The sequence below is a fragment of the Haplochromis burtoni genome, unplaced genomic scaffold (assembly GCF_018398535.1).
Source record: "Haplochromis burtoni strain Fernald_Lab_line unplaced genomic scaffold, NCSU_Asbu1 Contig_170, whole genome shotgun sequence".
Taxonomy (NCBI): Eukaryota; Metazoa; Chordata; class Actinopteri; order Cichliformes; family Cichlidae; genus Haplochromis; species Haplochromis burtoni.
Genome location: NW_024582531.1, coordinates 773,749 through 800,758, shown reverse-complemented (window position 1 = coordinate 800,758; position 27,010 = coordinate 773,749). Strand labels below are relative to the sequence as shown.

Genomic DNA, 27,010 nt, shown 5'->3' with positions numbered 1-27,010 from the left:
CACATTTTTACATTTGTTGAAAAAACATGAAAAAAAGAAAATCTTTTCCTTAAACAACCTTTGCTCAACTCCTCTGCTTCGGGGTCTGAGAATTTGACAGCTACAGATGCACTATGCGGCTCCCAGCAAGCACACTAAGTAAACTTTGCCTCAAACAAATAAAGGGTATAAAAGGACTTTGTTCAGTATGCACTCACATTGCGAGCAAAGCATGCCCTTTTGTCCTTCTTGCCCACCTGTCTAATGGAAACACTGCGCTGCGCCAGTGTAACACCTTGGGAATGATTGCTTATGTGCGCGCTTTTGTTTGTGTGTGCCAGGCTGCTTGTGCTGTAGGACAGTTCGTTATCTCTCAGATGAGCGGCTGGGTGATACATACCCAAGCAGACAGGCGTCGGCCAGGGTCACGGGGTGACTGTCACCTGCGTGTGTGCCGAGAGACTAGATCCTAAAGAGATCATGTCCAGACACATTTCCTTCCACCGGGTCCTCCGTCAGTTACTCTGGGGTCCAAGTGCCCCCTGGCGAGCAGAAGCGAGAAAAGTCCCTGAGCGAGATGAGCTAGGGCTGATTTTTATTTAGCACTTTGTCATCAAACCAAACTTGGCTATACACAGAATTTTCCTGCCTAATTATAATTTAAAACCCCAGATGGCCCACGAACTACACTACTAATATAAATATTCAGCATATTTCTATATAGCCCACAGCTTCACACCCCCACCCCTGCTCCGTTCTGGATATAGATCCAGCATAGCATCAATGACTTGTTTGCCTCGGGAGAGTTGTAGTGCTTATTCCAGCAGACAGAGCAAGGAGATCACATGAATATCAGATCCCGGCGGAGCTGTAGCTTTGGCTGCTGTTTAAAGCCCAATCAATGAAAGAAACATGACCCGCGTCTGTCTGTTGTGCATAGGACGACAAGCTGTTTCTTGGAAGACCGCATGATGTGCATGATTCAGGAAAGGGAGAAAATAGGAAAAGGATCCGCAATGGATACAGTATCCTTCGTAAAAGATTTACAGCACTGTTAGGCATATAATTTAATGACTACACTTTACACCTGAGCAAATTGTTGAACAGCGGCAAAACGCAACAGAAGCTCTGTGGATTTTAGCTTGCTGACTATGAAGATCCGACTTATTTAGCTGCAGGCACAGGCTGCATTCAATGTCCAGAGCTATTAGTGATTCTTGTACTGCTAAAGCGCTGCTCCGGGGTACCCATTTCCTTGCATTAATGTCTACCTTCCACCACAGCAAATCAAAGGCTTATCTAATGCCTTTGCCTATCTTAGCATACTCTCTAAATATCACAGGTTAGAAGGCTGAGGGGCTATGCTATACGATGGTCAGAATGAAACGGAGAACATGCCATTTTTTGTACATTTCAAAGCAGAACAATTTATTATCAAGAACAAGAATATCAAAGGAGAGGGGGAAAAAAACTTCATCAGTTTCATAAACTTGTTTTCACTGAAATTTCACCACTTAACACTTCCAGCACAGAGAGAATGACTTATTAAGCTTGAAGGTTCTTCTTTTTAATCTTACGCCTGTAGTTACAGTTTTTCACATTTTTTGCCGTTATCGTGTAAATATAGAACTCCTCTGCTGAAACCAGAGATTACAACAGTAGTTATTAAGAGGCTATTCAAAAGTTTTTAAACGTCCTTAAAGTGCTTCATAGCCTCCCGCATTTTTTAAAATGTTTTATCCTCGTCACAGACAAGATAGTGGCTCTGTTAAGAATGCGAACTGGGGTTTTTATTGCCAGTCGAAGGTGCGCTTCACCAGCCTGAAGAAGGTGCGGTTGTGTTCTTGAAGGTAGGAGCGGAGCTGCTGGAGCACAGTGCTGTTAACAGCAGGATGAGGTCGTCCCTTAGACTCGTGCAGACAGCGCTCTCGGCCATCACTGCGGATGCAGTAAAACCCTTTGGTCTGATTGAAGTAGAAGTTGGTGGATACTATCCTGGGTGGCAAGTTAAGGAAGCGCTCCACCCTCTGAAGCTCTGGGAGGGGATCACGGATCAGAGCGTCACCGTCTACTATGTGTATCTGTTCTAAGGGAAAGTGGCGCAGCCAGTTGCGCATGTGGACATCGTACAGGCTCCTCTGAATGGCCTTGTACCTCATATTCAGCGCTCCGTTGCGCACTAGCAGGTTTTCAATGGCTTGAACCGGCTTGTGGTTCTCCAGCCGGTTAAAGTACACCTGGGTGTAGTCGGAGATGACCCGCTCAGCTGGGTCTCGCAAGATCAGCAGCAGCTTAATGGAAGAGTTCATGGCACAGATACGTTCGGGTGCAAGGGCTGAAGTGAAATAGCCTGGAGTTTTCTCTATTGTGATCTGGTGTGGGTAAGAGTAGGGCATTAACTCACGGTACCACTCAAAGCCCTTGGCGTAGTTCTCATCCCAGTCAAAGAAGTGCACCTCGGTGGCGGCGGCAGCCACTTCAGGGTGTATGTCCAGCATCTCCAACAGCGCTCTTGTGCCACCTTTGCGTACCCCAATAATGATACTATGTGGGGCTCGTTTGCTTGTTCCCGGGGGTGGAGATGTGGTTACATCTCCAGAGACATTCACTAGTAGGCCGGTGTCAAGGTCCACGGTGTCCAGTGTAATCCCAAATCCTGCCTCAGGTGGGGCAGCGTATGTCTGAAGAACCAGGAGAAAGGCCGATGCCAGAAAACAGGCCATGGTGATGGACTGAAGTGGAGACTTGCAAAGAGTCAGTAAGAAAGAAGGCTGTGGCTTAGCTGTGGACCAAAGCTGACTTTCCGAACTCAGTGGTGCTAAGAAATGCAGTCTTTGTCTGCCATTGAATATGAACTGGAGACGGAGGACGAATCAGTCTGCGGCACATCTGCAGGGAAGAACAAAGAAAAAAAAGAGAGAGAAGAAAGGGCTTTTAGGTTTCAGGCATATAATGAAGAATGAATGTCTGTATTATACTGAAATGGCACCTTTCTCATTCCCATGAAAAAGCAATCCAGCCATAAATACAATCCACGTCTGTTATAAGTGTATGATCTCAAAAGGATAATCTCAATTCATCTTTCTTTGAGTCTCTTTTAATTCTCCCTCTTCCCATCTGCTTTCTCTTCTCACTCTATAGAGTCACTTTCAATTGATACTGTAATTTCTCGGTGCGAAAAACATTTAGCCAGACAGCTCATCAGAAAATGTGTCTGAAATATGCAATTGAGTCTGAAGGCCAAAAGATGAGACCAGAGTTCTTTGTATTCCTTCAGCAGGTCAAAATCCACACCTGTATCAATACGCACCTACCCACAGCGCTGAAACCAAGAGACTGTAAAGACAAATTTATTGCCGGAAATCAGATGAGTTCCCACTCTAGGTGGCTTTGATTTTCTATACGAGCCGAGAAAGATCGATACCAGAGCAGTGAAATCCAGCAAACAACAAGGAGAAGGATTTAGGGTGTTAGGTTTGACTTATAATCTTGCCGAGGAGCCCTTCAAAAGCATGGGAAAATTGAATGTCGCTGCCTCGTCTTTTTTAACTTTTGATCCTTTCTATAAGGCCTTTTAAATATTTTAATATTCGCCTTGTTTTTCTTGCCTTCAACAAGCACTAGTCAAATGGTGCGCCTCAACTTCAGCACGAAAAAAGGGAAAAAAACATCTCTGTAGCAATAAATGTATACATATATGTATATATTTAACGCCATGGAATTAATTGAAATGGCAAAAGTCTTCAGATATTTTTTACGAGGAAAGGCAGCCGAGAGAGCTGCTGCTTACTCTGTGCTAGTCAAAACAACAGGGATGGGCTATGCAAACATCCAGATTCAACAGCAAAGGTCACGGTAAGGCAATCCAAACAAGCACACATATTCCCATCCTGGGAACACATGGCTGCACACAAACACTGGCACACACACACAAACACACACACACACAACACACACACACACCACACACACACACACACACACACACAACACACACACACACACACACACATTATTTTCAAATGCCTACTGTAGACAATTTTTTCCCTACCTCGTCCCTCATAATGTAGACCACAAATGGGTTTCTTTCAAATGCAATTTAAAAACTGGGTGTTTCTGTGGAAGTAACTTCGTCACCTTTTGCACGTTTCAGCACACTGGGGATAATTTCCCTCCCAACTAAGACGCTGAATTCCTGGCTCACAGTCTGTAGATGCCATTTACTGTAATTACATCTATTGGGGTTTTCAAGGGGGAAAGGATATTTTTTAAAATAAATTTGATCTTTCATTTCTTTGATAACAGCAGGGAAGCTGCCTGTTTCGGCAGTTTATTTTCTCGATGCACCGGCGGCACCCTGCTCCAGGGCTGGGCCCCCCAGCCCCCCCCCCCCCCCCCCCCCCCCCCCACCCCCCCCCCCCCCCACACCCCACTATATTAATATATACATCAATATAGATGTCTTATATATAATATATATATATACTAATAATATATATATATATTATATATATATATATATATATACTATATAAAATAATATATTATATATATTATTATATACATATATATAAATATATATATATATATATTTTTTTTTAGAGAAAATCACACACTCAGTAATTTATTTTATGTTTAACGAAAGGCTTAAAAAAGTCCTTTCCCTACCTAATTTATGCACCAAGCCAGCAGTGTGAAACAACAATCAGCTTGACTCCAGAATGATCAGCCATTACAATAATTTAAGATAAGTTTGTGGGAAACGCTCATTCCGGACTGATGAAAGTATGAAAGTGTAATCTTTGCATAGAAACTGTCAACACATTGTGAGGGGATCATAGATTTGTGAGGCGCGCATAGACGATCTAAATCTGCGCACTTGAGTTGTTTTTAGCGGGCCAACTGTTATCATTAATCCTCTGCTTGCAGAAATGCTCAGCCTTCAGCACAATTTAATCACAGAAGCCGTCTCTTAATTAAGTGAAGAGTGTAACTACCAACGCGCAGAGCACATTTCTGCGGTGTCACCAGTGGCTTTCTCTCACCTTACAGAGTCTTTCAACCATATAAAGCCTGTGACACATGCCTCCCCCTCCCCAGTTACACATTATGATCTGTGGTCTGAGTGTGGGACTGGGCCCGTGTTCTGAACGCGGGAGAGCTGACCTGCCCTACAGGAGCGGGGATGGTGCGAGGAGGCACTTATGTGCTGTGACAGCCTCGCCTGCCTGTCAGCGTTTCCCTGGCAGAGAGCTGCCAAGTCCAATGCTAACAGCCAGGCAGCCAGACGAGCTTTCTGTCTCATCCAATTCCCCCCACACCTCTCACAGTACAGCACCACCTGGAAGGAGCCATTGTTTCGCATTCCACCGGGCCTTATTGCTTTATTCTGCACTTGATGTGTATCTTTCCAGCTTTTCAATCGGCACATGGCAACCACAATATCTGGCAGACCACTTAACCAAGAATATATCCGCTGAAGACTGCAGGAACCAGTGGAAGGTTATACCGCACAGGCTGGCAGGGGATAACTATGGCCACACTGAGTTTTGTGTGTAGGATATAGCATCTGTTTGGTGTCTCATTGCTGCTTCACAGCATCAGAACCTAGATTCAGATTGTAGAACTGGACACATTTTTGATTGAACACTCAAAAAAAAAATTCTGCCTAAATTGCTGACTTTAAATAATTTAATTGCATATAGATTTTTTGTAACTTTGTTTTATAATGTAAAATGTTAAACTGAACAGAATATGCTCAAATGCACAGTCACCCCAAGGTGCTTTATTTTGTAAGGTAAAGACCCTACAATAACTGGAATAAAAATACACCCCAGCAACCACATGACCCCCTATGAGCAAGTACTTGATGACAGTGGGAAGGAAAAACTCCCTTTCAACAGGAAAAAACCTCCATGAGAGGATCAGGGATGGGCAACCATCTGCCACAACAAAAATAAATGTTTCATCTTTTACATTTTAGTTACATTTTACTCAAACTCACTGCTTCATTTTTATTGAGGGTGAAAAATCCAATTTTTTCAGTGTAGGGTTTTAATGTTTTCCTCTGGCTACCTTTCTTCAGGCACTCTAAAGGCATAACAGTGCCGCAAGGCCATGAATGCCAAGGCGGTGGAAATGCTTTTAAACCTGTTCTGTTGTTTGCATTTTTCATCTTGAACCAGACATATCCTGATTTGCTGTGCTAAATAGACACTGGCACCATTCTGACCTAAGCCATGACGTGACCATCTTTAATCCTTTAGCACTGCAGCGCTACTCCTTAACCTGATGATACCATACATAAGAACGATCCCAGTGGCAATGAGGCATAATAAATTTCCAGAAAAGAAAAAAGTAACATTTAATACTTAATTCTGGCTATCTGGGAATATTAAGGTATCGCAGTATCAATGCATTACTAATATGAACCATTAATACCTCATGAATTAGAGTCAATCCCTCCCTCTCTTTCAAAATGGTGAGACGTTTTTAATTAGATTGGGGTGGGGGTGGGGGGCAGCTTTGGACGGGAAGCAACGACCACACTTTTACTGAATTAGTTTTACATGCATTAGCTCTGTGAGTGTCCACTCGTGCTGAAGATGTCTCCCTGCCCCGCACACTGGGATATTCTCCATCCTCTTTTTGACCCTGAATATGTATAAGTGGGTATGGAAATTGAACTCGGTAAAGTCGGAGGCACAGTTGCTGAGATAACAAAAATCTAAAACTCTGCACCACACTCGCCACTCGAACCCATAATTCTGAGCCTCCGCACACACGCGTACACACACACTTACGAGAGCTGCCCTTCGCTGACCATTATCCAGACTTTAAAACTATTCTGGCACCGGAGCAAAAGTGCAGTGTACCACCTGAGCAGACAGCTCCGCCAACAGTTCTGCACTATTCATTATATCCCACCAGGCTAAGAGGAGGGCTCCACAGGTTCCAGGCACCACGGGAAGCCAGGTTCCCACTAATTATCCCAAACAGCCGCCTCTATACATCTACAGCGAAAAAAAAAAAAGCCTCATTCATATTCAACAGGCCCCCCTGCCATTAACCGTGGCAGGCAGCAGGTATTGCACAGGGTGCTTTGTTTTTTTAACGGCTGCTCATTAGAGACGTTAGTACAAAATAATTATTACTGCAATAAAGCTTGATTACAAAGGGTGGCTTTTGCTATTAAACGGATTCAAGTGAGGAAGTTAAAATTAATCAATATTACTATCCATTTTTCTTGTGTGGTCACACATTTTAAATCATTTAGCACCACAAGTAAACATAAACACACACAGATTGTTTTACTTGTTTGATCTAAGCATAAGAATCTGCCGTTGCTCTTATCTACCGCTTGTTTATTTGACTTCATTCCATCCCGCACTCTTGCGTCTCCACTTCGCTGTCGTCCAGCGTTGTTAGACGATCCCGTGTGAGAGGCTCTGACCCGTCCGTCCAGTCACTTTGGACACAGAAACACATGCACTTTCACTCTGTTTTTGTTTTGCACTTTCCCACTTCCTTTCCTCACCCATCCTCTCCAGTAGGCCTTCAGAAACCACTACAATATATTTTTTCCCACCCACCCACATCCAAACTGGAACTCTGAAACTTCACTCCCACATGCAGGACTGATTTTAAATTATGGATGCATTTTGGTTCACAGTGGGATTCCTGGCTCACTTGATTAATTTCTATTGCAACAACTTCAGGCTTCAGCTACGTACCGAGGACAAAGACAGAGCTTTTCTTTCTTTCTTAACCTAAACTACATAGATGCAGTATAAACAGACGGCATGAAAGCCAGCAGAGCTTTAAGAAACTCACACGTTTAGTTTCTCAGACGTAAAATCCTTAACTGCCAACCCTGTGCTGCATCAGCATGCAAAAGGGTTTTGAAGGGACACCTTGAGTCCTGTGAAGCATTCCAATCCCTGTTCAAAGCTAGCTTCATCATGATGTGAACAAATAATGAATGAGTATTCCCCCTCTGTTTACAGTATATTACAGCTGTTAACTGGTGAGTATAAGAGAAGAAGGCTGTGGGGTAGCTTGAGAACACAGTGTTGCCACTTTTAATCTCCAGGCTGGTAAAGAAAATATAATCGGGGAAGAGCAATGCTTTCTTCTCATTAGAAAGCCAACAGATGTGCCCTATGCAAGGCATTTAACCCCTGACTAGGAGAGAGAGAGTTTGAGCCTATTGTGATGTTGGCATTATCCAAGGTTAATGTGGAGGCGTGTTCACACGGAGCTGTTAGTATTGGGCGATTGTTGTCATATGTGCTCTTTTCCACAGCTCATTCAATAACTCGAATAGAAGAAGAAGAGGATGATGAATCTGTTTTCATCAGGTCTTTCTGAGAAGACAGTTTGTGGTGATTATGACAGTTTCAACAGAAGCCTTCAAAAAGGAGGATTTGTTGCAGCACTGCTTTACATATAACATATATGCATTAATTTGGGCTAGAAGTACCTATCAAAGTGACATTTGGCAGTGGCAAAAGCATCGGAGTAATCCTCTCCTTTGGGGCCACCTGCTGGTAAAGTATCTCTAAGTTATATCATAAGAACTGAGCACTTCCTGTGTTCCAAAGGATCAACACAAGAAAAAAGAAGAAAGAAACTTTCACTGATCATGGTCAAGGAAAGACTTCAACACCCTCTCCAAGCCTTTACTCCTGTAGCCACAGCTGCTGATATAATGAGAAAATCTAATGTCCATTTGGGCTGTGACCAACCTTCCCTCGAAAACTAACCCTACACTGAACAGTAGGAGAGTTTGAAACACTAAGCTAACCTTCGTGATTGTGTCTGCTCGTTGCATGCATCCCTTTCATAATGAAAGTGGTTTCGATGAAATAAGACCCTGGAAGAGTACACTTTTTGAAAGACAAACATAAAAAAGCCTGACTGGTGTTTGGTAGAAATGCATGTTTACAAGCCGCAATGCTTGTGAAAGGATGTACTTTGGACACATGAAACCAAATTAAAGCTTTTTTGTTTCTTTTTTCTTCTGGTAAAACATATCAGCTCTGTATTCTCAGAGGGAAAATTAAGCTCTGTAAATCAGATTACAAAAGTACTCTTTGGTTCTTTTTTTTTTTTTTTTACCTTTTCTTCAGTCTCTCTTCACGTTCAGGAACAAAGAGCACACGGTGCTCTCATTATTTTTCCCATGCCAGCCTATGTAGGTGTGTTTTAAACCCTTTTTCTCTCTGATTTCTGTGCCAGCCTTGACTTGTTTTCTGAGTGAACTCACAGGGTTTCTGCCTGGTTTAGTGTTGATGCAGGGCAACTGCCTGATTCAACAGTGTTTCAAACTTAAGTGTAATGTATTCAGTTCATAGAAAATGCATGTTTTAAAGCTATATTAATGGCAGCCTTGGAATGCCATGTTAATTTAATCCTTGCTTAACTTTCAATCTTTAAATCAGGCCCTGGAAGTGTGATAAAATGCCATAACTATGACAAACTATTGATGCAGACAACTCAGTAGCATTTTACAAACACTGATGCTGGAGAAACAATATTTCCCTGTTTTGAGAGGACTGCAGCTCTGATGGGAAGCAGTATCGAGCTATTTTTGGAGCGCATGAGTAAGACAATGACCTAATCCACACCCACATGTCAGCAAAGGCATTCATTAACAGAGGATGTAATCTGTCATTTGCTTTTACACTCAAACGCATGTGGCCTCGGGCCCTAATTACAGTCTTTTATCTGTGATTTTCTATAAGTTGAGTTAAACTTTCTCTATATAGCAGTCGTTTCAGCTTTTTTTCCCCACCCATAGAGTGGTTCAGTGTGCAACGTAAGCTCTTCCAATTACCAATCCTTCTGCCCACTGCCATCTGTGCACACGAACATGAGCCACCCAACTCGACGAAGGCCTGCGCCACATAAACAAATGTATGTTTCTGCTAGATTGGCAACGTTTGAATAAGGATCTTTATCGACAAACAACGCATCGTAGCATTTTATATAAAATGCTGTTGCTTTTCCCCGATTGCCCGGGTCAAACAATGCCGTGGAGCACTGTCATTTCGCCATGGCAACACCCCTCCAGTTACCCAGCCTAAATGCGCCATTGTTCAACTGCCACGGGATTGCTCTCGCAGTCCCGCAGTCTTCGGCCCAGGCCTCCTCCAGTTTAGCCCTGACATTTGTCAATGCGCTGAGATTTATTTCAAGCACCAACTGACATTGTCTGGATTCCCAGAAGGCATTTTCACAGATAAAATAGGCTGACTTGTTCATCACCCTTGGATGAGTGGAGGCAACCAATCCCAGGGACACTGACTCACTCAGGAAAGTGTTCCGCGGTCCGTCAGAAACAACAACAGACTATGAGAAGGAATTCAATCAGAGTGTGGCCTGATGATCCTCATTCAGCCTGCCACTTCTGATAAAGCACCTATGCTTTCCACAAAATCAAGCTCCCCGCTCCGCAACAGCCTCCTCATCTCACGAAGATAAAGCTAATTTTGCTGTGCCCCAATTTAATGCTGTTGTAATTCTTTTCCCATCACACCTTTTTCCTGCTTCTCACAATGAGTCTGATCTTCTCTGTGTAAAGTAATTGATCTGCGGTTCATCGCAGAGGGAACACTGCGAAATGCCGACTTAATCAAAACAAACGCACCGGCTTCGTGCTCCCTTCGTGGGTCTAAGTCTGCGGAACGCCAGCACTTTCGCCCCCAGTCACGCAGGCATCCTGCAAACACCAATATACACATACATTATGGATGAATTACTTCATCAAATAAAAAGCAGGCCATCTTGTAATGAACAGCGAGGATACTCTTAATCTTTGATGAGGCCGATGTGATGAATAGTTTAATGAAAGAAAACTATGGCAAGGCCTGCCGGGTACTGACGATGATATCAAAGCTCTGATGAGTAAAGTGAGAAAAATGTGCAACGTTTAGAGAATTTTATGATTATTTTTCCGTACCGTTGTTTATTAAATGGCATCAATCTTACAGCTCATACACAGCATACAGAATACACTGAACGTAATCCTACCTTGCCAAGTGTTGAGTTATGCAGAGAGTAAACTGTACTCGAGGGCAAAGCGCGTAATACATATTAACTAAGCTGTACACGCACACACACACACACACACACACACACTAGGGGCATGCTGTTTTCCTCCAAGAGGTCAACGTATATCTTGTGTTTATTTTCCCACACTACAGCTGGTGTGTGCAGTTGGAAAACCTTTCATGATCTGGCACAGCAGCGTTCTATTGGAAGGCACACGCCACGGATCTGCCAGTGTTTTCCCGCCATCACAAATATGTATTCAGTACTGCAGAACTCGAGGTTTAGTATTTGGACCTTCTGTGATTTGCTGTTGGCTGCCAAGCGCTGGAGTGATTCAACACCAGGCGGCAGTTAGCAAGCTAATAATAACACATTCATCTTAAAACCATTTAGCACAGAGGTGTCCTGCATTCACTTGCATCCAAGCATTATGCAGTTAGATGTGTCAGTAGTGGTTACACTGGGATATCACTGGTGTATGTGCAGTAAATAAACAAGCAGAAGCGCACTCTGGAAACACAGTGAGCACAAATAAAGCATGCTCAGGTAGGAATTCAATGTATCCCATAAGAGGCAATAAAAATAGACACCTGACATTTAGCAAACTGTGATGGTGTTCAGCAAAGTCAGGGAACAGCGGTCAGCTCAACTGGCTCGGCTATCATATTAGCGCAAATCCAGGATCATCTTGATTTGTTTGTGCAGTACGTGTGAATGACGAATCAGTCAAGCGTGACTGAGAGATACGGAGATGGGAAATGCAAGGAGCATCAGATTGGCGGTGACAGACGCCCATTTCTGGGATGTCACTTTAGCCGCAGCGAAGGACCTTGAACTTGAACTTTCACGGTATCGAGCTACCTCATCTGCATAAGTAATTCAAGTTGTCGCCTCAAATGCGGCTCACGGATCGTAACACAATCGGATGGATCAGACGGTGTGGGCTGAGACAGTGCTAAGTTTAAAACCTGCTAAGTCATCCTTTTTACCGACTCTATCAGACACAAAACCTTTAAGAGAGGCAAAATCAACTCATTTTAATGTTGACTTGATGTAGTCATTCCTTCTGTTCATACTGCACACTAAGTGTTTCTTCAGTCTATTTTCTGTGTACAGGCATATTCTAGTTTTTGCTTTTTTAATTAATGATAGGCATAAAAAAATACTCTCCCCTCCTCCCCCAAGAATACAAAACAAGTATTTTTCAAAGTTGCATCGTTCATCACTTTGAGTTCATTTGAAGTGCAGATCTCTTAACTTCCAGAATAAACAGGACGACTGGTTAGAGCAACTCTGTTGTAATCTTCAGTATCATTTAAAATGTGGCATGCCTAGTTCATATTGCATTTAAATATTTATATTAAGATTCAGGCAAGATTTTGTTTATTAACTGCAAAATAACGTATGCTCTTGGATTAAGGCACAAGGTTTCGACTAACCGTTGGTTTTATAATGAGTCATTTGGTTAAATGTGTTATGTCAGTAGACATCATCATGTCAATACCTTATGTTTATGCGAACCCCTGAATGCTGTATTTAATAGAACAGAATGCAAATCTTCATATTTAAACACATGGTATATAGCAAATTATACTGCAGTTGTTCATTAATTAAGCAACTGAAAGGCATCAGTTAAACAAACAACCCCCAGTTACTTTTCTATCAATAAACATCATCCATATATACAAATTTATAAAAGTACTCTAAAAAGACCATCAATTTCCCACATGTGACTCAGCATCATTTATTGAGCGCAGTTTGTGACTGTGCATACTGGCACCTCAGAGGCAAATAAAACCAGGTGCCTCTGCGCTCAACTTTGAGCAACATCCTTGTAATTTCCTGGTTGCAGGGCAAACTAGATCGTAAGAGAAGTGTTTATCTATAATAACAATCTCCAGCTCCATTTCCCCGTGCACTGCCCCCTGCTTCTCTGGCAGGGGTGTGCTTCAGAGGCCTGACTGGGCAGAGGTGAGGGAGGACATAAACCACCATAGCTCCACGCGGCTGTCGTTCGTTCTATCATTACATTGTTTACTGCGTTTGCCTTCGCACCGCTCCACACCGTTGCCCGTGAAGCACCGAGCTGCTTTTTTAGCGTAACCTCTGCAAAATCTTCCCCGTGCATGAGAGCAGACGAAAACTCCAGCGCCAGTTGGGCTCCACACGCGCTTTTAAGCTGAGATTCCTCCACCAGTGAGGCACCGTTTACAGACATTTTCAAGGAAGGCTAACCACAAGTATTGGCAGCCTCTGTTACTTTATACTCTTTCTGCTCTTGTTCTTTTTTGAGAACACAACACTGGCAGCGGTTTGAATGCAATCTCACCGTACACTTTCTTGTGTTCAGCCTGCATAGCAGGAAGGGATCCACCATCGGTTCAAATCACCAGAGCATGCGCACACTGAAATGAGGTGTGGGTTAAAAAGAAAAGAAAACAAAAAAAAATATGCTATTGAAAAAAAAACACTCTTTGCTTTAACTGAATTTAATGTGTGTGGAAAGAAAACCAGAGTAGGTGACGTACAAGACTTCAGGCTCATTTTAATGGCTGTAAGAAACCTGTCTGCAACTTAATGAAAATATCTGTGCATGTGTAGTCCTGGGTGGGTGACAGAATCAGGTTAAGAAGATAGAGGGAATAAAACGTGTCACTTCAGCGGGGTGACTTTCATAGGAGAGCAGAGCTTTGTCTTCTGCTGGTGTGTCGCTAAACCCACAAGCTACTGTAAGAACCCCCGGTAAAGCTAATGAGTGTGCAATATTATTTTTTATTTCCCTCCCAAAAGAGCTTAAGCACTCTGTATTTTACCGCTTTAAAAATCACCACGGCACACGGTGAAATGAAGCCCGGCGCAAAGATTAATCAACTTCAACTACAAGACGGGTCTTATCGGAGCCACATTACCGCCTGTAGTATGATGACGATGACTTCTCGCTGTCAATTTCATCTGCGCCCCCTTGTTGAGCCGTTCTTCATGAATAAGACATCATCACCACCCCCCACCACCCCAGCCTTTTGGCCATTCCCCTTTGGCTTATTACTCGTACCACCGCCTCCACAGTCCTGTAAAAACCAACTGAAGTGTTTATGGGAGATAAGAGGCAAAGGAGGTCGCAGGCCCAATAACTCCTTTTATCACCCCACGTTCTGCAGCAAGGCCCGTTTTATGGGCGAATGTGCTGAAGACGAATTCTTAATTAGAGAAGTTTGTGGACCCAGCATCAGAGGCCTAATGGGGGAATAAAAAGAATCAGAGAAAGGGCATCTGCAAGATTACTTGTTGGCTTGCTTTGTTACTGTGTCATGTAGCGAAGATTGGAAAACAGCCTCGGTTTGTTCTCTAAGCAATAGCAATGAAAAAGGCCTTTTAAAAATGTTTGCTTGGGTGCGAATGTTATGTTTGTCTGAGTCCATTCGAAATTAGTTCAGGTTATTGATTTTCTTCAGGGCTTATCTTTATTAAAGGAGCCTGCCTTGTCAATGGAATTATGCCTCTGCCATTAAGGTGAGCTGATTCTATTTCCCATTATTGTAAATTCCTGCCCAGACTTGAAATGGCTTAGGTTAATGGGAAACACAATGTTTTGTCCTAAGCTTATCTCACTAGTCAAGAAGTTTGAAAGAAATAACATATAGAACTTTACTTCCTGTGCATTTAAAAGCCATAATTCCTGTTAAATGTTGTCCCCTTGAATTCCGTAGATTAGGGCCATAAAACGATCGGTTCAGTTAGATGTTATATGGGACATATAGATATTTTAAAAATACAAGGTTTTATTAAACAGATATTTTTTGGGTGTTCCTAGTGATTCTTTCACGCGGTGATTATGCATCGACTACATCGTTATGAATAGTACATGTAATACCACCAGCATGATGTAATCAATAAGGTCTCCACATATCCCTTGGCCTTTAACTTAATGAGGACCGGCTAGCTGCAAGGCTGCCTTTAATCTGTGTGTGAATGTGCCGCTTTTTCTTTTCCCTCTGTTTAACTTCCGCACACCTGCATGTGAGGATGAGCTTTTAAAAATCTTTAGTCATTTTATTCTAATATCATGAAGTGCCACTTTTGACTAATATGAACAGCCTGCAATGGAAGGAAACTCAAATTTTAATTAGCCAACTTGGCAGACACGTTTCACCAGAGCAGACCAGACCAGATAATGACTAGGACCCTGTGATCCCAGTCGTCTGCGTATTAACTGAGGAAAAAAGGAGAAATTTAATTAATCATTTTCCCAGAATAGGGAAAAGGGATTGCATAATTTTAAAACTCCATAATTATCTCAACTCCACAGCAACAATGAAGCAAGGATAAATACACAAGAATTACGATCTCTGAGCAGGATGGGGGTGAAATGAAATGCCTCAGTTGGAAAGTGGCATTAGTTTTATTGGGGGTCTCTTTCTATTGGACTCTATTCTAAGTAAATACGAGAATTGGGAGCATTTCTGTGGTTCGCCCCATAGAATTGACAACTAAATTTAGCAAACAGTGGAACATTAGTTGAGAGTTGTGGTGCAATCCTCCGCCGTATTCGCTCATCAACTTGTGCCGTACAGCCTAGATTAACCATCTTTCACTTCATTTAGATGGAGGATTGTTTGGGGGTTTGCCTGATTATATCTGTCTCGAGCACAGACCAAGCTTCTATTGGTATTTAACAAAGATTAGCTTTAAATTGATGATTAACCTTTGTAATCCTGTGTGCATATTGGAAATGGCTTGCTTGTCTTTACCACAGCCACACAAAAGAGATGCTGCATTATCATTCAGGGAAAATTGAGGCTGGGAAAGCAAATGAGGCAGAGTGTTATCTGCCTGGTGTTTGGCTGGATAATGAAGACAAATCTTCAGACTAGAGAGCCATCTTATAATGAATCCAAACAGATGAATTCTTTTGACTTCTTAGCATGCATCTTTTAATAAAACTTCACTCTGACCCTGACAAGCAATTGCCACCCGTATGCTGCAGAGAAGCAGGATTTACTTGTGGGAATGTGTGGATACCATTGTTTAGATGGCTCTATTAGGGAGTAATCAGACATTAAATGAGTAATTTCTCCATATTTAACTCCAACCGGGGAGGTAATGGTTTAATTTGCTGGGCAATGAGTTTTCCTATGTGGAGTACTTCTTGCATTAAATTACACTGCAATACAACTGCATCTGTTGCTCTGGAAATTATCAATGCACAGATACACCCCTACAGACTTCTCTAACCCACAAAACAAATTTAATCTCCAGTGACTTCAGCCATCCAAAGATATAAAAATCAAACCCAAGCTAGTGGTTTTCTGCAGGAGCTCTCAAACCTTCTTGTGGGCAAGGAGCCCTCACAGGGCACATAAACCTTACATAATCCTAATGTCAATTTAATGAGTTTGGGCTTAACGTCACTTGTTGATGTGAACTTACTCAAATAATCTTTCTACGCTTGCTAGCTAGCTTCCAAATAAACCAAGCTATGCAGCTTTGTAGCATCCTTACAGAGGTTGGTAATTTCATGACACACTGACATGATTTGTCACAATCGTATTAGTCTATATTGCGCGAGAGGGAGTTTTCTTAGCTTGGTATAAATGTTTCCTTACAGCATATATGCACTAGGGTTGTAAAAAAATACTCAGATACTAATCCAGACTAAAAATTAATATCATATTAGAAGCTCATTTGCTACAGCATCATCTGCACCTCCTCCAGTTTACACATTATTTCAACCCCACCGACCACTAGGAGCTGAACATAGTATATTCACAATATGGAGCAAACCTCTGTGAGGAATTTCAAGAGGTCAGCAGAGCCCCCACTTTAAATACACTTAAGTATTTAACATGTTAGCCTGGCCAGCTCACACATTAACATTAGCCATTTAACTATTAACAATTACCTGATGACCACATCAGCCTACTGTTAACATTAAGGCTAACAGCCAAATGATAACATTGGAGCTAATCTAAGCAAAGGTTTTCAGTCTTTCCTTACTATAACATTAATAAAGAGTGTTTATTTAACAGTATGATGCGTTTTTTGTGGCTAAAATGTTTTATATTGCACTATTTAGTATAACACCAAAAAACAAGCAGATTGTTCAAAACTCAAAAGATGGATCCCAGTGACGTCTGTCAATTTATTCGACTATTGCTAATTAATTTAATTTCAGATTTTCAACTCTCCCACAAAGCTGAACCAAAAGAATTCATCCTCAGATTGAGTGCCATTTCAGACAATGACTGAAACCACCAGCTCTGTATTCTGACACATGCAGAATGAGAATTGGTAAGTTCTTTGAAACCCTGAATGCCAACATCAAATGCCCTCGCTAATCCTCGCAGTATTCCACAACTGTGGACCCTGCTGCAGTTAACTGAAGAGGATATGATGTAAAGAAGAAGCCATGCGCTGAAAAGTCATTCTCAAGGTGAGAGACAAACTCTGTCCAGTTTTTATCGAGTCGAGATAGCCTCGAGTTAAATCCTGTTAAATGGCACAGTCTTTATCACACGCTCACTCTTTAAACCAAAGAATAGATCTGCTTTGAAATGAAAAAAAAAAAAAATTAAAAATACCCTCCATGTGCACTGTATAATAAATGCTCCACTCTACAAATTTGTACAAATCTGTTTGGCAGCTACTAAAATGTGAGTGACTGTGTAGAAAAATGCCAGGAGCCAAAGTATGCATACAAAATGAACATATGTTTAGCATACATGCCATTAAATATTTACCTGACACTAAAGCGAAGGCTTTTTTAGTGGGTTAATTTACAGTGATGCATGAATATTGATTACAATATACAATTTCAGTGACATGCATTGCAAATCGTCCTCTTTACATAAACACACTGGTAACAAAAACAAAAATAAAGCTTTTTCAAGCATTTCAGGCTGCATGTAATTATTTTTAATCCCATTTTATATAATATTTTGGCTTGTCTATCTAGATGGGAAAAAACTGAAAGCAAATGTAAAAATAATCACCATTATCCTCTTACGCCCTAAGTTATCGCTGACTGATCAAACAATCAAAACATAATGAACATCTGTTACACACATACTGTAGATTTGTGGGAAATAAGCAAATGCTGTAATTACAAGATTAGAAGGAGTGTACAAATGTGCTGTGAAGTGAAATGGAAAATCTGAAAAAGAATATGGATAAATTAAGAAGAAGCTCATGTGAATCTCTCCAATAGTTGAGTGAAATTAGAATTATCCATACAGATTACATCTTTATATCCCCAGATAATGATACGGCACATTCACTAGTCACTGTGGATTTTCATTTCAGGGTTGGAGAGCACTCTGACACTGAAATGTTACAGTGGCAGTGTTACAGAAAAGGGGCTATGGCCTTAGGGTTCAGAAACTAATGCCGAGCCAATTACCAAACACACAACATACACAGCGCATAAGTAAGAATACATGAGTACATTTAGGACAATCAATAGTCAAACATTAGCAGTTTTTAATGGAATTTCTGCTCTTAGAAAACAATGAAATTCTTTCAGCTTCTACAGTGACTGACCCCAAAGATAGAAATGTAAGTCTGTTCAATAGTCCTGTTTTATATGCATTGTTCTGGATACTTAACCTGTTCCACTCTTGAGTTTCCTGTAGTGAAACCAGGTCACATCTTTATTTAAAATGCACTAGCTGCCATTTTTTAAGGTTGTATGGCACCATCAATAAAAGGGCTGCATAGCAATGCTATGATAAAAAATAAATGGATGTAGCATTGTTGTGTTTTATATTGGTTGAGTCACATTTGGGAATTTGTACTGGCAGGTTGTTCTCCTATTTTAGAGTTGTGATCAGGAATGAACATTTGGCGTAAGCAATGTAAAAACCTTCATTATATGTTTCTAATTAATTCATCTATCCATTCTCTTCGGCTTCTGTCAGGGTCACGGGGGGGCCGGAGCCTATCTCCACTAACTGCATGTATTTGGACTTGCAGTACTTAAAATCTCTCCGAAAAAAGTCATTTAAAAATGTTAGCATTATGTTGTCACTGAAATGTTAGATTTGGTGCTGAGTTGTCTACAGCTGTTACATTAGCTTATGCATCTATGTAGCATTTTCCATTGCAAACATTTCAGCCTGTGGAACATTCATTTCACAGCAGCATTGCTAGCTTTTTCAAACAAAATGGTAATGTTTATTTCAGATTAACAGTACAAAGTACCTCCATACTGCCTTTCTTATCAATTATTTGGAGCGACACTATTGTAGCAGCTAATACGCTAATACGCTGTGCTTTTCGAGTTTTGGTAGCAAATAGCTTATATGTAGTGACATCCTTATTCTCACCATAGCCACAAATAGTGCATCACAGAACCAACACTGAAAAACTTTGTGCATATATCTGAAAATTCAGCTGCTTCAAGTCAGCTACAGTACTTTTGTGCCAGTGTCATCAAAGTGTAATCCTTGTCAACTGCTATCAGCTACTTACAGCACTATAAATTGTACTATACAGAGTTCAACAAATATTTTTTTTAATATTTTTGTAGACGTATTATTCACATACAGACACATAAATCTAAACCTTAAAGTTACGTGTTTACTAAGGTGTAATTAACTAGGAATTTCCAATTTATTAACACATTTTAAATATATTTCATTCTGAAATATCTAATAAGCCTGGTAAGTTTTTGTTTGTTTTTCTGTTGGTTAAGTGTTGGGGTGTTTGATTAACTATGTTTTCTTATAAAACTGGAGCTAGTTATCAATGATTAAGTTGCACTGTAGTAGAATAATTGTGCTGCAACTAATAACCACTTTTAAAAGGTCAATGTATTGCCTATTTATTTATAATTACAGTATTTATACATTCCATTTACAAAAATATTCACCTCAAGAGTTTTTATATTTTAAGCAATGTTAGAGCAATTGATTCATTATTGATTAGTATTAAAAATCTGTTAATTGTTAATTAAACATAATAGTGAAAAAGCACAAATATTTTTTCTAGGGTGGAAAAATAAAAAGACCATGTTACCTTTTACCTTTTGCCTTTAAAATAATAATAATAATAAAAACCTGAAACACTTTATTATCTTTCCTTTGTGACATGGCTTTTATTATTAGCCTTTCAGATTTGTGTTGCACAATAGACTGTGAGTTTCTCGTTTTGAAAGGTTCACAGTCCCCAGCCCCATTATATTCAATTAACCATCCAATAAAGGACAGAGAATGAACCAGATATGGGAGCAATATTTATTTGGCTAAAAAAGGTACTCCAAAACCACACATAAATGATATTGAAAATTAAAAAGCAGGCTTTCAGTACAAGTACAAATGCAAGTTGCATTACACTGCAATGTGTTTCACCCTGGTGATATAAGACTACAAATCACAATAAATAATTGTTTTTAAATGTACAAGCACTGAATCCTCGCTTTTGAATTGTGTCATAATTGTGACTATTTTGAGATTCAGCTTCATATAGCTCAGTAACTACACCTCGTGTCACCCCTTTGCCTTTAAGTCAGAAAAAGAGAAACAGAATCTTTCAAGGTTCAATTTCAAGTTTGAGATGAGCAGTGTTCCCTCTGGAGGTGGAAAAAAACGAGAGGTACTCATCTGGGCTTTCTCTTTTCCAGAACACAAGATGAACAGTCTCATTCAGCACCATGGACAGCTCCCCACATTACCTCGAGAGATTGCTGCTAAACTCTTCGCCAATAAGCACAAGTGAGACATTATTAATACTGGTCAGATAGCTTTCTACTGGGCCACGCTGTGCCGAGCCACTGTTAAATACTCAACAGTGTGTCATTATTTTCATCTCCTCTCCGCTTAACTTTGAAAACATCCTCTGAGCTGCCTTCGTTAGGTGTTTGACCTTCCAACAATAAATCTAAATCGGTGTCTCTAAAGATCAAATTTCATATTTAGACTAACCCAGATCTTCGCCTTTGGAACAAATGTCAAGTGTTGCTTCTGGTGGTGACAAGAGCGCAAGTCAGTAGGACCGACCAATGCTTGACATTTTGTTCTCATGAGTATTCATTTGTTCCTTTAAAATTACAACCAGTGATGTGAAAAGAAAAGGAAACGTGGACAAATGCAGAAAATGTATTCCTTAGAAGTAATGATGTTGTCCACACTGACAGATGACTAACAGCTCAGCAGACTTCTTTGAAAATGTGGACCATAAGGTCGTCTTTGTGTGAATTCCTTCGTTAGCGCCCCAGATTACTTTAAAATCTCTAAATTAATGGTAAAACGTTGTGATGCAGGAAATCGTTTCATTAAAATGTGAAATAATCTGCACTCAGGTCACCAGACGCACACTGGAACCGTGTCACAAACAGAAAATCTCACTACTACACAGCCACAGGTGCACACACCCACACGTCGACGCGTCCACACAAAATAAATTGATACGTATTGAAAAGGCATGTGAATCAAAGCAAGACTCACTCTACATCACAGGGTTGTGCTCCCTCCAAAGCAACGCAAGACTGACAAATATGACAAGATATTCAAACTATGAGTGCGCGCACACACACACACACACACACACACACACATATATATATATATATGTGTGTGTGTGTGTGTGTGTATGTATGCAAGAAACAGAGCAAAAACTTAATGAATAAATGACTTGTCCCATCATCAAGTGGAATGATAAATCTGCTTCATAACACTCGCCATTGATGAGGGTGTCTGGCTTTCTTGAACCCCTTGATGAAAAAGTGGCTCGTGAAATCTGTTCACTACAAGGTGTCGCTGCCCTCTGCTGTCTCTTCTTTCATCCGCTCTCACCCTGTCCTATTATTTCAGAATTGCAGTAAATTAAGCGGGAGAAAGCCTGTTGTCTGATTCTCTCATCTGCGTGCCTTTAATAAGGCTTCCCCAAAGGCAGAGTTCAGACTCTGAAGCTTTTGATGATGAAGACAAAGCTCTCATGTGCCTGGAAAAGACAGCTTCTGTACACCCTTTTAATGTTGTTGGTACGCATGTTGGATATGTTGGATAGATATATATGGTGCTCATCATGTGGACCAAGGTTTGCAGCATGGATCTCTGCCTGCTGCACGCTCATGAATTATGGAATCCGGCACAAATATGCAAATCTAAGCATTAGCCTAGTTATGGCCCTGTACTGTAAGTTACAGTGACTTATCTATTATGTATGAACCAAGGATTGGAGTGAAGAGGTCCTGGCAGCCAGCTTCATGGCCCTCTCTCAGTTACTCATTTTCACATCATGAAAGAACATGAATAGCAGGGGAAGTAGCTCCAAAATGTTAACTTTCTGCAGCTCAGCATCTCCAAAGACTTGGGAGAATTAGAACTTGCTTCCATGCTCAATTGCCAAGCTACTTAAAATAACAATGGCTTCCAGAGGATTTGGAGGCCTGGAAGATATGTAGGGAATAAGCATGAAGTTGTTGCTAATCCTCTAATTTCCCCCCACAAGGCTGATATGAAATGCTAGTCTGATCAGTAATCAGTCCACGGGGGAGGCAGACAGGGGATCCAGCCAATTCTACAGACACACACACACACACATAAATCAGCCTCTGTATGACATTACCATCACAATGCTGGATGAGTGATTGTACTTGGGTGACCTAATCACAGGGGTGTAAATATCCAAAATCAAAAAGCCAGCAGAACTGAGAATTCACTAGGTCAAGAGGCTCAGTTTTGAAATCATGTGCATATTATATCAGGCTGAGAGCATGACGAGCGATGTCCTACGGCTCCGAGATGAACACAGTGATCATTAGGCAGGATCAAAGTCAATCACAAAGCACATGACAGCTGACAACTTCTATTTAACTGGGTGCAGGGAAATAATGATGCCTGGGTCTTGTAAATCTTATCACTAGCAAGTCACTCCATTCACAATGCTAACAAGAATAAACCACTCCTTCACTGCCCCATATCATTCAGGAAAACAGCCTTCAATATTTATTAAAAAATAAAGTTATACCTCAGTTTAATTTATGTATTTTATATTATATTCTTTTTCACAACAACACAACTTTTTGGGCCTAATTGGAGACAGAGAGCTTCAGGCCCCTGGGTAGGAAGAAAGCAGGCTAACTGATGACTAAGAGCAACCACTGACAGGAGATGGCCTTATGAACTCTTAGCTGCACTACATAGATAAAAGATTGTTTCTTACTCTTTCCACATTGGGAACTTTAGAAGATTCATTGTACCTTGGAGTCTGTATTTCACTTTGAAAGTAGCAACCACCGAGCTCAGCTGGCTAGCTTGCTATAGCTAGCTCAGCATGCTAACAATCGCAGCAATTCTCTCCAGAAATGTCTTTTCATGCATGTTATGTTCACACCTTCAGAGTTTCTGGTGGCTCCTTATCACTCTGTGATGTTTTTCTCACATTGTACCAAGGAGACTAGTTAGCACCTGTCATAACTGTGCAGTGGGGAGTTCTGCAACCTCTTAACTCAGCCTGTAATTCCAGGATGCAAATCACAGGAAGTAGCTAATATGCAAATGTATTCAGCAGTGCTGAGAGCGCTCAAATCACAGGTGCTACAAAGCAATGGCCAACAATACCTCCAATCTGGTTACCTGCCTGTGCAATATGATAGGGCTATCACCTTTCATAGTGGATACAGAGCCACATATGTCAGTGTGTGTCTCGACAGCTATGTATCCGTTCTGCTCCACACGGAACGGGTACACTGCTGGGGACTGAAGGAAGTGCAGCTTTAAATCTGAAGTTATTTAGATGGGCAGTATCTATTGTGGCTGAAAACTGTTGCTGTTACACTTAGTGTTGAAGCGACATAGTTACAGAAAATAATCTGAATTACACTCTCCACTAACAGTCATTGCTGTATAATTAGCACACCAATTCAGGCATATTTCTGACAGAGCGGCATTTTGAAGCCTTTTTCAAGCCATTTTATGACAATTGAAACAGTTAAGACTTTGGGTCACGGTCAAGGTCACGATCGTGGCTCAAGAGTTGGCAGTTCGTCTTGTAATCGGAAGGTTGCCAGTTCGAGCCCCGGCTCCGACAGTCTCGGTCGTTGTGTCCTTGGGCAAGACATTTCATCTGTTGCCTGCTGGTGGTGGTCAGAGGCCCAGAGGGCCCGGTGGCGCCAGTGTCTGGCAGCCTCGCCTCTGTCAGTGTGCCCCAGGGGAGCTATGGTTACAATGTAGCTTGCCGTCGCCAGTGTGTGTGAATGACTGAATGTAGTGTAAAGCGCTTTGCGGTCCTTAGAGACTAAGTAAAGCGCAATACAAATACAGGCCATTTAACAAACATGCATTTCATACATTTCATGATATTGTCCTGGCCAGTCGGGCCATTACACAAGCATAAATTCCATGACTTAAAAATAGAGGCTGTCACCATACAGTACAAGAAATGTCGATTAAAAATATTGTTTTGGTCACAATTGTTCACAAATAAAAATAAACAATATAGATAAATAGTTTAATGGTTTCATTGACATTTGACTTTGATACAGAGTTTAGAGCCTTCAGGCTGAATTGTGCCAATTTAAAAGCATTTTAAAAAAATGTGTTTCATAAAAGTTGGATCTCTTGAGGGAAAACCTACATCCTCCCACAACCACACACACACATAAAAGCCAAACACTGGATTTCATTTGCATTTTTAACAAAAGTCTCATATGCCTCAGCTAATAGTTTTCATCCTTTAATTCAGCAAACATAACCTCATCAAATATTAACTCTACGCTCGTGTTATTTTTTATTGCTCTTGATTAGCAAAACTTGAGGAGGAGAAAATTCACTTCTGTTTTATTGTTCTTCTCTTCCTCCACCCCACCCCACCCCTCGTCCCCCGCTTTGCTCAAGTGGAGCCAACTGGATAAACTCCATCAAACACAAAAAAAGGAAAAAAAATTTAATAACAGGCAATTGAAACTGTTTCTCTCCCACCTCCTCCTCCTTCTTCTATGCTTACCACACGAACCCCTCATGGTGTGGTGTAAAAAACAACTGACCCTGCGTGTTTGTCCACTCCTACACCACAGAGACACCTTTTGTTTTCTCTGTGGATTTAGAAATCATAACCGCCTCCCTATCTCACCATTGTCTTTACAACCTAACTCGTACACGCTTACTGTCAAGATGATCTCATAGACCGCCCGGCTTCACTGCTTTCTGCAATACTTACACGTTTGGTTCGAGCATAGGATGAAGCAAACAAAATATCCGTTCTGGCTTAGCAACAGATGCACAGTCACCACATTCATGTTGATTAGTCGGGTATGAAAATAATGAGGGTGACCCCTTTTTCATGTCGACCTTTTGCCCTTTAATTCCAATTTTCTAGCCAGCTTGCAGAGAACTCATTGTGTAGCCTTTTCACCATTTCCATACATTTGCCTCTTGATTAATAAGTGTCCATCTAGAAAGTTTTTTTGCACGCGCTCACTATGTATTTCAAATAAAATCTTTAAAAGGGGGATTTTCAGTGGGAAAAAAATAACAAAAAGACTACAGCACATCTCAATATAATGAGCAGTCTACACCCAAAAAGTAATTGTCAGAACATTAACACCACCACATTACTTTCCAGAGCATGGTTATGCAGCCTAAAGATTGAACCTATTTTAAATACAGAGCAATTAAAGCCCACTTGAAGCAAAAGAGATAGGACAGGGTTTCAGCTGGGGAAAAAAAGCCATTATGTTTCATTTGAATTTCATCACAGAACTTATTCCACTCAAACAACGGTTTATGCCTTGGAGGAAATCCTGCTGCTGGAAGAACCAGCTCACATAAGCCAACACCCACATGCTCATAATCAAAGGTGAATTGCACAGCCCATGGCAATTTGCATCCTGTGACGTTATAGTATGTGGCTGCTGGAATTTCACTTGCTTTGGTTGTGATAGCAGATACAGGAGATGAAATGATGCCGAGGAAAGAAACAATGCCACATCAAGGCTACGTTTCCCCGAGTACAGGAGAGGGGTAATTATCATTAGCTGCTCTTGTCTGATTGAGTTTACACGGCGACTCTTTAAAATGGAATATAAGAGCTTTCAGTTTCAATCTGGAGCTGGGGGGGAGTTCTGCAAACGTCTCTGTTTAAGTTCGCATTTTAATCCCTTAAAAAGAAAAAAAAAAACACTAACTTCGAAAATTTTGCCCCAAACTTTTAATGTGTTAGAAGTGTTATTGGAAAGCTTACTTTAAATGTCAAAGCCCACAGGGTTTAGAAAAGACGGTGCTCCCGTGAGAGCCTAAAGTTAATTTATTGGATGCAGCGTTTATTTTTTAATTAGTTTGATCAATACTCTATTAAAAAGAATTTAAATGTGAGGTCCAGAAAAACGACGAGGCACCTATTTCACATGAGTGACTAATCATATTTCAAAATGTCAGAGGATCGGCTCGCTGCGAGGCGATAACTGGATTTGTTCGAGCTTGACAACTGAGAAATGAATCACCCGTGAATTGAAAAGAATAAAAATTCTATTTAAAAAACAGCATCCTTTTCTCAGACGCTAGGAGATTCAAGTTTTGCATGAAAGCGTAACGCATGTGTGTGAGCTGCTGAGAAGCAGTGTGTCCTCAAAGTAAGGGGAAAGCTTGAGAGAAAATCCGGTTACCTCGCACGAGGGGGGTTCGTGGGGGATCTCAGCGCGCCTCTTTGGATTTGGGTTGATCTCAGGAGCGGAGGATGGAGACGAAGCCGAACCGGGGCGCGCACTTTTGCGCTCTGCAGGTCCGCACGGGAGAAAAGCGTCCGCCTGTGCTCTCGGCCACTCTCATCACTGATTCACTGGAAAGCCGACACCAGTGCAGGAACGCAGTCCTTGTTTATTCAAAGTGGAGAACTCGACTCCGGTCTCCTGCTCACGTAGACGAACCCCGTGGATAGAAACGCGGGCAGAGTTGTGCCCGAGCCACTGCTTTGCGTAGCAGACAGGAGGGAGCGGGGAGGAGCCGTCTGCCGTCAGATGATCAGGGAAAGGTGCTCTCCTCAC

At 41.3% G+C, this 27,010-nt stretch overlaps 1 protein-coding gene across 1 annotated transcript; it reads right to left on the bottom strand.

Moving 5' to 3' along the window:
* Positions 1-1,379: 1,379 nt before the first annotated feature.
* Positions 1,380-27,010, bottom strand: hs3st1l1 (heparan sulfate (glucosamine) 3-O-sulfotransferase 1-like1). The gene is made up of 2 exons (XM_005933587.3): positions 26,633-27,010; positions 1,380-2,868 (listed from the first exon to the last, which is right to left on the bottom strand). Exon 2 carries the CDS (start codon positions 2,700-2,702, stop codon positions 1,770-1,772), a length of 933 nt encoding a protein of 310 aa, XP_005933649.1. The 5' UTR covers positions 2,703-2,868; positions 26,633-27,010; the 3' UTR covers positions 1,380-1,769.

What these genes read in the sequence shown, in the direction of transcription:
- hs3st1l1 (XM_005933587.3), bottom strand. Translation starts at nt 2,702, where the DNA reads ATGGCCTGTTTTCTGGCATCGGCCTTTCTCCTGGTTCTTCAGACATAC.